This window comes from Asterias rubens, chromosome 3, assembly GCF_902459465.1.
Source record: "Asterias rubens chromosome 3, eAstRub1.3, whole genome shotgun sequence".
NCBI lineage: Eukaryota > Metazoa > Echinodermata > Asteroidea > Forcipulatida > Asteriidae > Asterias > Asterias rubens.
In genome coordinates this window covers 9,901,306-9,916,308 of record NC_047064.1, presented here as the reverse complement: position 1 = coordinate 9,916,308, position 15,003 = coordinate 9,901,306, and the positions used below count along the sequence as shown (strand labels likewise).

At 40.2% G+C, this 15,003-nt stretch overlaps 1 protein-coding gene across 1 annotated transcript; it reads right to left on the bottom strand.

Moving 5' to 3' along the window:
* Window positions 1-532: 532 nt before the first annotated feature.
* LOC117288369 (solute carrier family 49 member 4 homolog) lies at window positions 533-12,315 on the bottom strand. Its single transcript, XM_033769207.1, has 11 exons — window positions 12,060-12,315; window positions 10,320-10,430; window positions 8,966-9,056; window positions 7,267-7,467; window positions 6,378-6,445; window positions 5,697-5,826; window positions 4,840-4,951; window positions 4,020-4,087; window positions 2,491-2,609; window positions 1,639-1,821; window positions 533-1,050 (listed from the first exon to the last, which is right to left on the bottom strand). Exons 1-11 carry the CDS (start codon window positions 12,313-12,315, stop codon window positions 920-922), a joined length of 1,470 nt encoding a protein of 489 aa, XP_033625098.1. The 3' UTR covers window positions 533-919.
* Window positions 12,316-15,003: the final 2,688 nt, after the last annotated feature.

Here is a 15,003-nt window from a genome sequence, read left to right as displayed (position 1 = left end):
GTGGACATCATATTTCATTTCACATAATGCGAGGAGGTTAAAACAATTAACAAAAAGTACATGTACATAATTTTTTAAGCATTACTTAATTGTGGACATTATTCGCTCCGGATTTCAGCGATATTGCGTATGTGAAATTAATGAGGTCAAAGGTTAAAACACACGGCAGTTTTTGATTCTGGTCTCTGGTGTTTTTCACGAGCCTCAAAATGTGACGTCGGATGTTCAGGCTATGGCTCCTAGAGCCTTGATTGGCGATATAGATAACGTTGCCAGTAGAGGGTGCAACATTGACTGATTGGGAAGCCGACCCGGAGGGATGTGGCAATTGCGAGTCTACCGGGTAAATATCTGATTCAAAACAGTTTTGATAAAGTGATAATATCTCTACCCCAGTAATTTGTGTTGCGGACACATCGTGTTGGGATAATATCGCTGACTACGGTAAAACCAAATGAACTCTGCAAATCCAGGCCGTGGACAAAAGCAGCTAGACCGGTAGATTTGATTGGGCCAAAGTGCAGTTGGAGGGACTTGGCAATTGCGAGTCTACCGGGTAAATATCTGATTCAAAACAGTTTTGTTAAAGTGATAATATCTCTACCCCAGTAATTTGTGTTGCGGACACATCGTGTTGGGATAATATCGCTGACTACGGTAAAACCAAATGAACTCTGCAAATCCAGGCCGTGGACAAAAGCAGCTAGACCGGTAGATTTGATTGGGCCAAAGTGCAGTTGGCAGCTGTACTTTTGATTGTCTCCGTATGAATGTAGGATGTAGGTGAAAGGCGGTCATGGACGGAGATGCCTCGGCAGTTGGCTTGAGGCCACTCTCCGCGGGCTAAGCTTAACTCACAAGCCTTGAAGGTGTTGTAAGATGTTCATGTTACAAGGCGGGCTGCAAGTAAAGGTTTTTACTAGGCGTCGACATGACGAGTATCTTTTGTCGTGTCCAAATCCAGGCGATTATAGCGTTCCTTGTACATGAGAAGCAATGGTATACAGATAGCAACTGAGCCCAGTAGACACCATGTCATCCACGTCACACCTATGGACAGATGAAATGTGACAATCAAGAAACACAAGAAACAGCATGTTCAAAAATATTGTAGGGTTTCGGGTTTAAGTTTGGGCAGCAGCGCATGCCAGAAGGGTGACTGATCTAGGTCCAAGCACCATGCTCTACACACGCCAACCTGTGGGGTACTTTGAATAATGCTCTCACAAGATTTTCTTTGTTATGGAATCCCACAGAATTTCTTCAGAAAAGGGAAGAACTGAAGAACAGCAGGTCTCGACCCCACATACGGGATCCCACATACAGGATCCGTCTCGCGCGTGTGTTCCGACAACCATTTGTTCACCCCATACATACTAGGATTGGGTTAGGTTTAGGTGTACAGGGCTGGGGATACACAGGGTCTGGCACTAGGACTAGGCTGGAAAAGGGGCTTTGTTAGGGGCTAGGGCTAGTAGGCAAGGTTTAGGGCAGGTGCTGGGGCTATGGGCTTATAAGCAAGCCTGGGGCGACTGCGAGCACTAGGGCTGGGGCTAGCATAGCCTTGATCAAGGCGCAAAATGTATCACCCGTAACACATAACTGTGATTTTTCTCTAGTTACATCCACTCTGTTCACCTATATTTGGAATCATAAAAATCAGCAGAAAGATGAGGCATGCAACGTTATTCATAAACGCCATCACCATAGTGCTGTTAGCCTCTGATACCGGGTACACGCCCTCTGCCGTCAGCTCGAAGTAGATTGGTACCGGTGAATTCACACAAAGTCCGGTTGCTATACAGGCAATGTATAGACTCACTGAGATCGGAAAACACAAGGAAGGAAAACATTTGTGTAATTATTCGGAAACTTGACATCATCTGACATCACACATTAGATGGTCTCTGCATTTCAAATAGGATTTGTTTGCAACATTCTAAAGTTGTAAGCCGTTTTGTTGAATGAATAACATTGAGAAAGTAAAGTTTCTCAATGTGACGTTATTTGAACATTTGCGGTTGATGACAATATTGACATACATTGCATCGAAGGGTATCAAACACGGTCATTTTTCAAAGTCCCCCCCCCCCCCCTTGAACCGGGAGCCCATTTTGAACAGCGGTTTTGGTGTTTTTTGTACAACACAAAACACAGATAGCCACAGAATTACATTAAACTTTGGTGTAAAGATAACGATGGTGGACAGCTTCCTTTAGTGCTTGCTGATGTGATGTTTTTTTTTGTATTTTTTAAATGCCCAACAAAAATCCCGAACAATAGATTATTTTAAGCAGGTTCCGTATTATTTGTACGCGACTCTCATTGTTTTTTTCCCTTTTCTCAAAAATTTGAAGACAAATGAAACCGAAACCCACTGGGAAATTATTGTACATACAATGTACATCTTCATTGACAGTGACTATGGATTCATGTCATGGCCTAAACCTTGATATGCAAAAGGTTTCAAAACCCTAAAATAAAACTCACCGACATTGTAAGTGATGTACTCCATTGTTAGGAGTGCAACCCACACACAGCTCAAACACGATCCAACGAGAAATACAAGGAGTACAGCTTTCATCCTGCCTCCTATTAGGTCCACAAACCTTGACAAAACCAGATGACAATAATTCCATTGATCACGTCTGCCTACTATTATACACATATTGACTGACAACGAGGTAACTAGTATACGTCTATTCCCAAGAGGGAAATAGGCCCCTCTTCTGGCCACTCACAGGCCCGAGGGGAATAGACGTACACAATTTTGCCAGTCAATTATGTGTTTTATAACACAGCTGGGTCTTAAATGTCAAAATAAGAACAGAAAAAGGAGTTTTGTAGTTGTGGTTCACGGTTCAAGTCAAGCGGAGGCGCTGTTACCGCGGGCACTATTTGCAAAGACTAGTGCCCGCTCTGGTACTATTCCCGCAAAACACGCGCGCGCGATCACTAGCCTATTATAGTTTATCCTACGTGATCGTGTTTCAGCCAACCAGAATACAGAACAAGCAAGAGGTGTGTTATAACATTGGCTATTGCCCAAAATAGTTGCTAGCAATAACAACTTACTTGGTAACAAGCATTTGACAGCTGTTTATAGATAAAACATTGTGAGAAAAGGTTTCCTCCGAATTAAGTATTAACGTAAAGTTTTTTTGGGGAAAGAGGTAACTTCTCACTCAAATAATAAACGACTTCAGCTGAAGCCTTTTATGCATCTGAAAGCACACAAAGTATTGTTGCAAAAAGGGTCACCGTGGTTTCTTTTTTCATTATTCTCTTGCATCTTCGATGACCAGTTGAGTCCAAATTTTCACAGGTTTGTTAATGCTACGAGATGTCCATCATAATGATTGTAGGCCTATACAGCTCATTTGTTTCACAGCATTATACACAATGGTTTGAGGTTTACACATTAGTTTGAATAAGGGAATCAATGTGTGGTGAAGAGGTTTTCAACTACATGTAGTGGTTTAATCCCAACGAGGCCTGGTTCTTGATAATTTTACCGAGACGAAGTCGAGGTAAATTATCAAGAACCAGGCCTCGTTGGGAATAAACCACTAGTTGAAAACCGATTCAACACACTTTGATTCCCATTCATAAATACCCTTTTGGTCAAAAACATCATCACTTTTGGGTCAAAAAGTAAAATAAATGCAGAAATTATAATTGTTGAATGATTTCTTTCAACCCAACACCCCTCCAGCCATGAAATGGTAAGCCCTCCGCCGCCCTCAGTGTAAACAACTCCTTATAAGGGAATTTTGTGCGCGTTGCGCGTATCGCGTGATGTTGCACATTTTTTTTAGCCGTTGCTCTCTCGACCAATATGAATGAAGAAACTGTCTTATAAGAACAGGTGCAAGGTCGCGTGCCACGCCCATGAATTAACACTTTTTACTGGTCATAAACAAAGGTTTATACACACCCACGTGACGCGCTCTCCACCAATAGGAATAGCGAAACTGTCTGAGGTATTTATGAATGTATGTTTTGCTAATAGGGCCTACCTGGCGGCCATCGGGCTTGTTATTATAATAGCGACATTCGAGATAAATCCAATCCAGCCAGCAACATTCTGCAGATTCGAAAGAACAACATTAAAAGAAAGTTTAACCTACTTATGCGAGGAGTAAACGATCATATGACAAAGGAGAGATGGCCAAGATGGTGCAGCCTGATAAAGGCATAATACATTCATTCGTTTTGAAGTTTTTTCAATTTTCACTACAGTCGCACTGAATACGTGGTCAGTCTGCTGCCATTTGACACTAAAATAAGTAGGGCTATTCAATATAGCGTGAATATCTGGGCTGACGTCATACTTCGAGCCTCGTGAGTTATGCCAGAGAGTCAATACTCGTCCAAAATCACCTTTGACCTATATTCATTTCACATTGAGATTCGCAGTCAAATCAAGTTAGTTTTCCACATCTGTGTTTTGATTGGTCCGAAGTGACGTTTGACAGCTGCACCCACATCACCTCAGGCCAATCAAAACAGATATGGAAAGCTTACGTCACTGCGCGTTGAAATAATTGTATCATATTAAATCACTGGTTCTAAAAACCTGCCTTTATCCTTGCGAATAAAGACGGGGTAACAGTCTACACTGTAAAAAAAATATCCGTTAAAGTTACGGCACTTTACCTGACAGCTAGGGTGCCAGGTAAAGTGCCGTAGATTTCACAGTGTGGAAGATATGTAAGTTGTGCCTTGAAACTTCCACCTTGAAATAGGAATTTACCTGGCACCCTCAATGGCACCCTAGCTGCCAGGTAAAGTTCCTTAAATTTTACGGATAATTTATAAAGTGTAAATTTAATGTACCTGTCCAACATCAAGCGTCTGGCTCAATATGATGGGCATTTGCGTTGTCCAGCCGCTGTATACTCCCGTCGTCAAACTATATGCAAACGCTGGTATCCAGAAATTCCCACTTCTACAGATAACAGCGAAACAATTTCAGCAATAAATGTTCGTCATACCCTGCGTCTTTAGTCATCAAAACACTGTTTGTGCTGAACAGTTTGTCATGAAGTCAATCCTTGATCGCGACAACAACGAAGAACCAATTATTATTGTTCCAATCCCAATGTTATTGGTGAAACCAAAGCTTGTTTGTGTTTTCGTAGTCACAACAAATTGAGTAATGATAACTCTTAAGTTGGTCTATTTTGACGAAGATGTTTAGGCAATCACCCGCGCATGTTAAACATTTTAGTAACGATTGTTCTTTTTTCAAAACTACAGATTTAATCGTTCTCAAAAGTATGGGTGATTTCAATGATGTTATAGTTTTGCAGTCTGAGAAGTATTCTATTTATGACGTCGTCTTTAAAAAAAGGGGAAAGTAAGAATTGGTCATTAAACAGATGCTATATAGTGGCCCTGAAGGTGACACCGTACGAACTGAATCCTTCTTTAGGGACCCTCACACGAGAATGGGACTTGAATCAAGTCTACGGTTGCCCTAAAGGGACATGAATCACAACTACGCAAAGATAAACTAAACCATTATTATATTCAATACAAATAATACTGGAATGTGTATGCATCTTCAAATAAATTGACCAGGTTCGTATCCCGATGCAACTGTATTCCTCTACACGCATGGACTAGGATAGACATTACAAATTATTATATTATGTGATGTATACAATTTTGCATTATTTTTTAAAACTTACTTGATCATCTTGATTGCTCCTTCCTTAAAACTCTCCCGGGGTTTGGAGGCCGTAACGCTCGGCGATGTTGGTGGTTTATTTGGAAAATATAACAGGGCAGCAATAACTACAATGGCAGTAGCCCCACATTCTATACACATAAAAGAATAACATGTTCTTAAAACAAGAAGGTATCACTCACTAAACCTGTTTAGCAGTGTACACACAAAAACTGACCCAGATTTTGAGTCACATGGGGGCTTGACTTCTAGTCAAGGATGACCCGGAGTTTGTGTCAAAAAGTGACAGTAACTGTTTCAAACTGACACATTTGTTAAACAGTTTCCGGGTCAACCTGAACCAGATATGAGTCAATCCAAATCTGGGTCAAGATTGACACAGTTTAAAAAAAAGTTGAGATTCCGACCATAAATATCTGTACAAAAAATAGTTAATGGCCTGACGTTTCGACCCTAGCGAGTCTGTCTCGAAGGCTGAATGACAACACAACAAACACGAACAGGTAACTATATAAAACAAAAAGTGTAAACATTATTTCTGTGTCAGTTTTACACATGCAGTTTTTGGTGAGCTGGACACATGTTCCGGGTCATCATGACCCATAAAGGGGTCAGGTCCATCCGAACTAGGAAAACCAGAATGTTATAAGATGCAATGAAATGGAGTTTGCATAATACATACCTACATACATAAGTGTCATAATCTCACTAAAATATTGTTTACGCTTGGCAGGATCCAGATTGGCAGAGCTATTGATTGAGGCAAGAACAACAAAAACAAAACGTCAAATATTTTGAGTGCATAGGGTTATCTGGCGAGGTGAATAAAAACACCGACAAATATATCAAATGTTTCCGCTAAAATATTGTGAATGTCCGGCTGACATTCTTTATCAAGTTACTGTTTCTGAGACAGTTTGCATGTAAGACTAGATAACGTTCGCAATAAAGCCAAAACATAGTAGTCAAATAAAATTATATTAATAACAAAGTTCACCTTTTTATCACTTTTGGAACAAAACAATTCATTAATTATGTGGGAACGAAATATTATTTCGAGGTAACGAAATAGTGTTTTTTTGCTCAATGAAATAAAATTTCGATGGCACGTAATAGTTCTTTTAAAGGATTCGGGTACTTTTTCAAAATGTCCACAGATTTACATTAAACTTTCAGGGTTTGAAGATAATGATAATTTTGGTCTCAGGAGACCAAAATGATTTTAGCATGTAAAATCCCCTTAACCAGTTTTGATACTATACCAAAACCATAGAATAACTGGTTAATACGTTTTTGCATGCTAAAACTGAGGCGAAAATTATTACTTTTACTCATTTCTCAAAAACTACAGCACCTCAGTAAGTAAATCTTCAAGAGAAGCTTTTTACTATCATAATCTTCAACTGTGTATGTTTAATGTAAATCTGTGGACATTGTGTTTTTTGTTAGGAAAAAGTACATAATTTTACCCTTTAATACCCTGTCCGTTTTAACTCTGTGCGTTTCAAATGGAACAATATTGCTTCTGTTTCTCCCGGTTCAGAGTAATTTTAAAGTGATGCACAGGCTACCTTGTATTTTCTGGCACACTTGTGACGAAATACGGACCGATCAGAAACGATGCGCCAATACCTAAGGCTACTGCTGACACCGATATAGCCGTGGATGTTGTCCTCTGATGAGGCGGGAACCAGACAGATGATACAGCGGTCGGTGCAGCCATTAAGACTGGTCCAGCCAGACCAATACCAACATGACCGATGTTCATTGTCCTGATTAGAATCGGAACATAAGTGGTTGGGAAAATAAAACAAATAACAAGTGTTAAGTGTCAAGTGTAATTAGGTGCTTGTTACATCAGGATTATTCCTCCATGGTTACATGTAGTAAAACTTTCGCAAGTATTTTAGTTAGAGGAAACTTTTGAATTGTGGCTAGTGTGTTTTTACCATGTCCGTTGTGTAATGCGACTAACCGCTTGAAATAACATCTAGATCACAAAGCCCACAACATTTGATCATTGCGAAGCCTTGGGTGTCAAGTACAAACCAGTCTATAACTAAGTGTGAAGAATATTTCACATAGAAACCACTAGAACCAAGATCAAGAAATGACACAGAAAAGTGTAATGCGGCTGACCATGTGATCTCGGTCGTGACACTTGCTACATAAAATTGGGGAGGTAGTGCTTTCTGCTCTACCGGCCAGGCTTCGAATTGATGATACCCAAGCCTACATCCGTATGGACTGTAAACGGGTTAACCCTGTTTCAGCCCTAGGAGTAGGTGACAACGGCCTCTGGAAAAAATAATTGTAGCCCACACCTTGAAGTGGCCTTCAGGCCTTGTGTGTCAGGCGACATGCATACAAAAAACAAAGTTATTGACTATTGGACGATCCCATTGGCACATATGATTTTATAATAATTTATTTTAAATTTCAAAACTGCTTGAAATAGCCCGTCAGAGAAAATATCCTTAAAAAAAAACAGGTTTTCCACCATTTGCCAAAATGGTTTGCCGCCACAAAACCAGTATTGGCCTAGCGCAACTTTTCCTACCATTTCGCCACAATGGTGCACCGCTACAAAAACAGTATTGCCCCAGAAATGTTTTTTTTATTATACCATTTTGACAAAATGACGTGCAGCTACAAAACCAGTATTGCCCGAAATGGTGTACCTTCCTTTAAAGCCAGTATCTGCCCAGTTTAGGTTTTCTACCACTTCGCCAAAATGGTGTGCCGCAACAAAACCAGTAATGGCCCAGTACAGACAAAGCTTCGTCCTAACTAAAACAGTTGAAAACTAGTTGTGTAGTTCTTGAGGTATGGTCCCACTTCCGGTTGACCCTGAAGTAGAGGTCAACAAGGGGCCACAATTTGTCAAAGTTATTACTAATGCCTAAGGAGTCTGTAACTGAAAACAAATTTGAAAATCGGTTGAATAGTTCTTGTGAAGTGGTCCCACTTCCGGTTGACCCGGAAGTATAGTTCAACATGAGGTCAGCCGTCGATTTCACCAAACTCTTCCTTACTTAGGATTAATCTTAGGACTTAGGACGGGTTCAGTTCCGTATCCAAATACGTAGGACGCATTAAACCCATCCTAAGTTAGGATGGGTTACTCGTCCTAACTCGAGTTAGGATTAATCCTAACGTTTCGTGAAATCGGCTGCAGAACAGCTAATTATTAGTTCGCAAGTCTGCTGCCACCTAGCGTTCCAAACTTTCACTTTGATCCAAACGAAACTAAACCCGTGCCGCTTTTACCATTTGATGTTGTCGATACCGACCGGAAGGCATCTTATACACACTCCGAGTAGAAGAATCAAGGAGCTCCCCAAGACAGTGAAGCGAAGACCTGTCGTGTGGAGTAAAATAAATTGTTACGAACAAAATCTTATCATACCCAAAAGATAGTAACATTGAAAATCTTATGTTTCCCCCGGCCAATTTCAGCAACAAAAAATTAATTAATTGCATTGAAACGCAATAAAATTCACGCATTTCTCCATCTTAGCTAATCGTCCATACAAAGTATTGGCCAGCTTGCGGCCTTTTATATTAATATAAAATTCAATGAATATTCCGGCCAAGTGAAATTGAATACTCTTTTTGACCAGTGATTGATAAAATGTTTATTACTCCTTTTCACTGTTGAAGGCTGATTAGTGTACAATAATTTGGGCGGCTTATCACCCTAATAAACGCAGCTAAGAGCTGATTGCGAAGAGGACGAGGCTACATTGTGTTCGACAGGCAGGCACATACAAGGGCTCCTTTGGCAGCCAGCAGCCACATCAACCAATAATCATTACGGAGCACAACCAGAGATCGAAAGTGTTTGATTTTTCCCACGGGATGAAATCCGGATGGTTTGGAAAACCCTCGTGCCACAGCAGAGAACCAACGCACAACTCAATTCAGATTATTGCCCTGGCCGGGTATCGAACCAGGGTCACCTTGAGAGGCGAGCGCTTTACGCACAATCCAGCCATGCCCCAAGGAGCATTCATTTTCTAACGAAAAGAATGGATTGTTTTGTTTAAATTGACCAGGACAACCTATATTAAATATTCATAAATATACCTTAGACAGTTTCGCATTTCCTATTGGTGGAGAGCGCGTCACGTGGGGTGTTTAAACCTTAGATAATGACCATTGTTTATAACCGGTTGTGAGCGGATACTCCGCGCTAGTCTTGTTGCAAGACGTTTCTTGTTACGGGCGATGCAGGCGCTGTCGGTGAGTTGGCCGCGCTGTGTGTGAAAGGAAAACCAGAACGTGTTGCACCTAGACTATACGCGCATGCGCACGAACGGAACCGGTCGGAAATAGGCATGCAACACACGGACGTCGTTTACATGTACATGAAACATGTACATACCATGGAAGTAGAAGCATACAGAGCTCAAGCACATCGGAGACGGATAAGTTGTGCATAGTTTCTTACTTTGTTACGCCTAATAACCAAAAAGGTATTTATGAATGGGGATGAAAGGGTAGCTACTAGTTCTTTCACGGCCGTTTAAAACCTTGCAGGGTCGAATTGCCGTTGTTATTCCCTTACTACTCAGCAGGTTACGGTAGAAACAGATTTGATGTACTAAAAGTTCTCTCTTACCTTTGACTAGAAGCAGATAGGACACATAAAAACCCGCCAAGACGAAGGCGATTGGGCCCCAGTTGCTCAGCAGTGCGATGTCACCGTTGTCCCAATCGAGAACAACTTTAGCTGGAAAACAAATTCACTCACTAATAGTCACCCAACACCACTCACGTTTGTTAAAGAAAAACGGCACCCAGTCAGTATATGTATGCACTTAACAACTCTAAGAAACTAGTAAAGACACTTTTCTCTCCCTCTTTGGGTGTTAAAGGGAAGTTACACGTTCACTCTTCTGGTTAGAAGTAGGCCTGAATAAGAACAACTTTCGCTGGAAAAGAAATTCATTCACTTTAATATAGTCAACTCATCACTAATCAATTGAAAAAAGAAATTAGCAAACCATGAAGTCAGTTATTGTTTGCACTTTAACAAATCTCAGAAACTAGGTTGGCATTTTCTCCCCCTCTTTGGGTGATGAAGGGAAGTTACACTTTCGGTAACCACTCTTCTGCTTAGAAGTAGGCCTATATATTATTATCAGCTTTCGAAAGTTAAAACGCATTTTGAGAATCATTTCACAAGTAATGTGATGGGAAAATGAGACAGTTTGTATCCCCCACAATTTAAACCTGAGAAGCATTACTGATATCTTGTGTTTCTCAGATTGTAAATGGACATACACGAACCGATCCGGCTTTTATGCAAACTCAAACATGTGATAACCTTTTTGGATAGAAATGTTCACACAGTTTTTGGTTTCAACCATATTCTGACCGAAACATGGGTTCCAAGCGTGTACAAAGCGTGCACTAACAAAACACAACACAGCTATTAGAAACCGTTTATACCGGTAAAGTTGTTCTATAATCACCCCCACCCCATTTTTTCTTTATCTTGAGCCATTGCGTTCACAATGTAAAAAGAATGTTATTATAGACGTGTATGCCATTATTAGTGGCAACGATAAGGGACTTGACATTGACTACTAAACCAATATTGTACAAAACAATGGAGAATCAGACTTTTTCAAAGGTCGTATTTGGTTTATTTTGTGGTCGATACGTATGTGACATACCCGCCGCGGTCCCCGGTCCTCGTGACTGTTCTGTGATACTCGTTATAAAGGGACACTTTTCCTTGAACCGAACGTGTCCCTTTAACCCTCTGCCAAATATCGAGCATAGTTTGTAAAAAATGCTCTCAAGACTGCTTGATATTATGATTAATGGGACTTTTATGGTAGTTTGGTTGTTAGCAGGGTGTATAGGGTATATAGGGAGACCAGACACCACACCATAATGGATAGAATCAATGGAGGTTCAACAAAACAACCTTCGATATAGTCCGACTAATGTATTTAGAGTGAGTTTGAATGGTACTCCTAGCCTATATATCGCCACCCTGAGCTTCCAGCCTTCAAGCTTGTCCCCATGGTGAAGTCCAAAGAGATCGTGGTCTTGAATTTGATCTATTACAAGTGACACGGTTTATGACAGCTGGATGTTGGATGTGAGGACTTCCAGGAACTCCGGGGACAACTTATCCGTATTAAATATCATGGATTTAGGAACGTTTACTCCTATTGTTATAATTCTGTTCCCTATTTTTTACTTTGTCCAATACAGTTGTACTTGCATATGCCTTGTTCAGTGCCCTAGGTCAACAAGGCGCTATAATATAAGTGTTGGTATTTATATACTATTATAAAATATTATTGACCGAGGACACTATTCGAAACAGAAGAAGCACTTTTACCTGTGTCTGCAATAGGGCCCCATGTATTCCATGAACAAGCCTGCAGACAACCCAGTAGAGAAAAGACCGCCAGTATATACCATCGTCCCTTGTAAGTTTTGTATTCAGTTTGCTTAACCGTGTCCTCGGAGTGGTCTTCGTTGACACTGTAGTTGATGTTTGGCTGGCTGTGGTCGGCCTCACCTGGGTCGAGTGTGCTTCTTTGCACTGACTTTATTGGTGGAGCCTGCGGCAACAGTGAGTCCCTGTCGGCCATGTTTTGGGGTCATCCCGATGTGTAGGCAAAGCTACACTCTAAAAAATATCTACTCCGGATTCCTATAGCCATGTAGTCTTGGTTCCAAGACCAGTGTTGCGCGGTCACACACAACCAACGTTCCGATTACGCACGGCAAAAACTGTATCGTAGGAGGTCCTGTTTTCGAGGTGTCCCTAAAATCGTGGCAAATCTTTTACCTCTCTGTGCGCGATGTAAACAGTCCCTAGATAAAAACTGTGTGGTTTTATTTGCCAAGCAAAGAGTCTCCTCTCCCTTGACCAAAACTTAGAAACACGTAAGGCTATACTGGTCATTTGCACTTGTAAATGCAAAAAGTTTGGTATTTTAGGCATTTCTACAAGGTTCAAAAACATGTCATAATGTTGAGGCCATATAAAAATATTTGCCCACCGAAAAAGTTTCATCACACACTATTTCAATTCACAATTCATGATGATCAAAATCATGTGACTGAATGTATTGCTGAGCATTCTGGAAAAAAATACATGCACCCTCCCAGATGGGAAAACAACAATCGTCGGCCTTGGATTCGTTTAAACGTTTTGGGCAGGGGGCGGGGACGTCTCAAATTATACATTACTCAACAGAAGACAATAATATTGATGAATAGCACCATTGTTGGCAGTCACAGTAAAATAATTGTAACACAACGAGCGGGATGCCGCGTTTCGCACGGCACCCCGCTAGTATAGTTTAGTGTTTACAAATATTGCGAAATGTAATGACGGGTGAGGGTGGTATTCGGAGGGACGGGGGTAATAGTCTTTAGACATACGACATAAGACATAAGAAAACTTTATTGATCTTCAAAAGAAGAAAAAAAAAACACGTGTTCCGGGCCGTTGCCCGAACACCTAATAACAATAGTAATAGGTGGCTTCTTATATAGATGTTGCGCCCACTATCTGTGACTAGGGCAAGCAAAGGAAGAGCGGCTAGCCCGAATTTTTTTTCAGGGGACATCAGGGCAACGCTGCTGGTGTAACAGGGAAATATGCACTAAACTATCCCCTTGGGATACTTTGCTTTCCTTTAAAAAAAAAAAAAAAACTGTCCGACGGAGATTTTCCCCCCGTATATTCTAATTTTCACATACAGGTTTGTTATTTCATGCATATGTTGCGATACACCAAGTGAGAAGACTGGTTTTTGACAATTACCAATAGTGTGTCCAGTGTCTTTAATTGTATGGTTCGATGGTTTGGTCAAAATAGCAACATTCATTGATTGATTTATTTATTTGTTTACATGAATTGAGTTTTGGAAGTCATCTTCTTAGTTGAATAAAAAGTCTCTAAGAAATTCATTCTTAAACGGTCGTTTAAAACTTTGCAGTGTCGTTGCCGTGCGAGGCCTTCGCCTTCGGCTCGAGCCTTTATCACACGGCAATGACCCTGCCGGTTTCAAACGGCGGTTTAAGAACTCGTCGCTATGTACCCTTGTATTCCCTTATAAATAGAACAGAATGCACTAAGCAGTAACTCAAAACTTATTAAAATCGATTTCAATTAAAAAATACATCTTTTATTACAGTATACGTATTACTATTAACTTATTACACCAACAAATATTGTGCGTATTATTAGATGCCCAAAACAAGCCCATCTAGCTTCCATTAACGAGTACATGGAAATTTCACACCGTTTGCAAATCACCACTAAAAAAAAAACTGTTTTAATGAATAAACCATCATTAATTTTTCGAAATGAACGTTACTAACATTAACTCCACAAAGCACACCGAATAGTATTTAATATAAGTGTGTGCTTAATTATGACGTACCCTTACCCTTGGCCCAATTTCATAGAGCTTAAACATTTGATTGGCAAACAAAGGCAGATACCAGTTACAGGTTGTACATGATGTGACATAGTAATTTGTTTGGTAGCCATTTTTGGGTAAGCATAATGTTGTTGTGCTTAGCTACTTGTTGTGCTCAAACAGTTTCTGCTAAGCATGAAACAAGCCAGAATATTATAAGTCACAAATTGTTACGTTCATGATGTGACAGCTAAAGTATTTTTTTTTCTGATGGTGACCATTATTCTGGTAAGCATTTTTGTTGTGCTTAGCTACTTGTTGTGCTTACTGCACAACTATGTTTTAAATAATCAAATATGACGTCACTCAGTGTGACTAATCGACCAAACAACCTAAGACCAATTTTAAAAAAGTTAATTGTATAAAACACTGTCTTAAAAAAATTGCTGTTACTGCTCTATTGTGGGAGTTTTATTTTATTTTTTTAATGAATTGCCGCATATAAGTTTAACATGCAATTGTTCAACTTTGTTTGAATATTTTTTTTTCTCAATTATTTTAGTTAATTGCAAAGAAGTTTATGATCAACATCATCATCATCATCACCACCATACCCGTGTTCACCCAGTGTAAGATGTAGCCCTCTTGATATTCATTTCTAATTCTTGCAGTTCTGGTCCATGTTTTTCCTGCATATAAACCCTGATTTCATCTCGCCATCTTCTTCTCTGTCCACCTATTTTCCCTTTCCCAGTCCTTGGTTGCCAATCCATTATTCTTGTTGTCAACATACTGCCTTTTCTTCGGGCAGTGTGTCCAGCCCATCTCCATTTTAGCTTGTTTTTTTTTGTCTCTTGTGATGTCTTTTAACTCAGTTTTTCATATTTCTGTGCAAGCCATGTA

Bases quoted from the DNA above. Each gene is read 5' to 3' on its own strand.
- LOC117288369 (XM_033769207.1), bottom strand. From the start codon at position 12,315: ATGGCCGACAGGGACTCACTGTTGCCGCAGGCTCCACCAATAAAGTCA. The intron at 9,057-10,319 runs GTAAGAGAGAAC...TCCACACGACAG, and splicing joins CTATCTGCTTCTAGTCAAAG to GTCTTCGCTTCACTGTCTTG. The intron at 1,822-2,490 runs GTGAGTTTTATT...TTCCGATCTCAG, and splicing joins GTACATCACTTACAATGTCG to TGAGTCTATACATTGCCTGT.